The sequence below is a fragment of the Propithecus coquereli genome, unplaced genomic scaffold (assembly GCF_000956105.1).
Source record: "Propithecus coquereli isolate 6110/MARCELLA unplaced genomic scaffold, Pcoq_1.0 Scaffold48, whole genome shotgun sequence".
NCBI classification, from domain to species: Eukaryota; Metazoa; Chordata; class Mammalia; order Primates; family Indriidae; genus Propithecus; species Propithecus coquereli.
The window spans coordinates 8,749,316-8,752,138 of NW_012150618.1; the positions used below are offsets into that span (position 1 = coordinate 8,749,316).

At 42.2% G+C, this 2,823-nt stretch overlaps 1 protein-coding gene across 1 annotated transcript in view; it reads right to left on the reverse strand.

Annotated features, from left to right (window-relative positions):
• Positions 1-2,404, reverse strand: part of VTA1 (vesicle (multivesicular body) trafficking 1) — an 80,094-nt gene extending 77,690 nt beyond the window's left edge. The window contains exon 1 of the mRNA XM_012655526.1: positions 2,209-2,404. Coding sequence (XP_012510980.1) covers positions 2,209-2,320 — 112 coding nt within the window. The 5' untranslated portion in view covers positions 2,321-2,404. The remainder of the gene's footprint in view (positions 1-2,208) is intronic.
• Positions 2,405-2,823: the final 419 nt, after the last annotated feature.

Consider the following 2,823-nt stretch of genomic DNA (forward strand, 5'->3'; position numbering starts at 1 on the left):
AACGTGGTGGGTATACTAGTGTTCATTTTATTATTCCTTAAACTCTATTTGCACATATATATGTTCTTTTGTATGCATGTTTTGTAACAAAAAATTTAAGGGACACCTTAATTTATTGATAAAAATATTTCTTCATAACCATGCTGAGAGCAGATTCAGTGAAATAGTGGGCATGAAAACCAGACTGCAATGGGCCAAAAAGGCCCTCTACAAGATAAGGATGTAAAGCCAACTACAGACCACTATTTCAAGCTTACCTAAGAGTTGGGAAGACAGAACTGCAACTTTAGGGGAACGTCATGGTGAGAGTTTCTTTCTTTTTCTTTTTTTTTTAAATAAAGTAAAATGGATTAGGTTTAAAAAGAAACAGCAAGAAGGAGAGGATAATGACACAGGAAATAAAGGGTCCTTGGGCTGTCAAAAAGATACATAATACACAGGCCATGAATAGGGATTCATTTTAGGCAGGAAAAAGGTTCATATTTCATTGTTAACCACATTACCTCTTTGTCCTTATCACATCACTTTCTGCTCTATCCATTTCAGTCACAATGGCCACCTTGCTCCTCCTAGCAAGCCTCTGCCTCAGGACTTTTATACTCTTTAGTCCCTCTGTGGAGAATCCTCTTTCCCAGATGATGTAAGACCTGCCTTTCACTCCTTTCTTTGCTCAAATGTCAACTCAGTGAAGTGCTCCCTGACCACTTTGAAACAGAAATCCCCTCTGCACTCTCTGCCACCACTACTCCTGGTACTCCCTTATTCCCTTTCCTCACCTTATTTTTCTTTATAATCTTCTAAAATTCAGTATAATAGATTCATTTTATTGTTTAATGTCTCTACCCCCATTGTATGTAAGCTCCATGAATGCAGGAACTGCAGCCACAGTGCCTACTAACGCCCAGTACAAGGTCAAAGCTCATTACACAGACAATGAATGAATGATTAATGGACCCCGCTTGAGGAACCTGAAGAACAAGTATAGTGGAAATAATGCAGTAAGATTTGAACAAAATGAGCTCAAGCACAGAGAATAATTTATTTATTGCCTACAAAAGAGGTAACATTTGAGTTAGATCTTGAATCATGAGGAACTTGCCAAATGCAAAGAAAAAAAACACCAAAAAACCAAAACACAAACAAAAAAAAACAACAAAGAGTGGATATCCCAACAGAGTGAAGAACATGGAGGTTTGAAATGGCCTTGCATATTTAAGAAATGGGGTATATTTGGAGTGTAGTAGGATGACAGCGGACCAGATTTTAGCCAACCTTATAATGTCCACAACAGAGGACACAATTTACTGAGCTGTGCAACTCTGAAAATCCTTCTCAGAAGATTTACAATTATTCAGTCACCTGTTTTATTTGCAGTAGAGAACAGAATACAAAATAAAGTTTAAATTAAATTACTGAACTATATAACCTTTACTATATAACCTTACTATATAACTATATAACCTTTAATCATTATAGGGGAAAAAGTTTGAACAAACTTAACCGTTGTTTCTCATCAACTGCAGATTACATGTATCACAATCAAAGTGGGAATATTGCTGTCAAAGGTCTCAAACACAGGTATTACTCAAAGAAGTCAAGATTAAAAATTCTCAATGGTACGAGAGACCAGTGTTGATGCACAAAGGGAATGATCAAATTCAACTGCTTGTTTAGTAGCAGATACTTTCCATTTAACCACTTATGAATTTTTGAATGGGCCTGCATGCTGTCATAATTACCCTTCACTTATTATTAGGTTTTCAACTAGCTTATCTTCCTTTTATCCACATTACTACTATCTTTGGGGCACTCATCTTCTTTTCAAACCCAACTCGATTACTCCACTATCTAGGTTATTGTCAGGATTCCTAGAGGAGACAGAAGACTCGTGTGTACACACAGCGAGAACGTCAGGGAAGTGTGTTCCAGAGTTCATGGGCCCATGTAATCAGTTCTGGAGCATTTAAGTGCAAGACGAGCAAAGTGGTGGACACCATGGTGCTTTGGGATTTTTGCCTTTCTGGGCCAGCAAGAAGCTCGGGCTCCCACAGGAGGGCGAGGACCCAGGGAGTTCCCAGGGCAGGCAAGAAGTCAAGGCTCAGGTCTAAAGCCAGCGGGGCCGGGCATGCCCCAAGAACCCAGCAGCAGAGCTTGGGCCCCAGAGTGTTAAGTGGGAAAGGAGGAGCGCGGCGACTCGGAAAGACTCACAGTAATAAGCCACCACAGGGTCCCGCTTGTCATGCTCCTGAGCCGTCCTCAGATGATGCTGTATACTCTTAAACTGTGGGGGAAGCGGGGGCAGCGGAGCAAGCGCGGCCATCTCTACTCCAGGAAACACCACTTCCTACTCGCGAGCTACCAGCACTTCCGCTTCCGTCTGGACGGTCGCGCGCACGAGCGCTCAGGGCAAATCCCATCCACTTCTTCGTTGCTCAGCGACAAGTCAACTACGGATACCCGATAGGGACAATTTCAGTGTGCTTCCTCGTAACAGTAAGAGCCCAGGGAAGGTTGAGCGTTTTGGCTGTTATGCCGCATATGGCACCAGCGCTCTCTGCTGGCAGGAGGAAGAAGAGTTTTTGTTTGGTTGGTTTGTGGCAAAAGAAGGATCAACACTTACGTGCACTTAAGTTATAGTAGTAACATTCATCGGGTGTCGGGAGGTGTGGGAGGAGGAAGGAATGGGTATATTCACACCTGATGGGTGTGGTGCACACCCTCTGGGGGATGGACATGCTTGAAGCTCAGACTCAGATGGGGCAAAGGCAATATACGTAACCTAAACATTTGTACTCCCGTAATATGCTGAAATAAAAAAAAAAA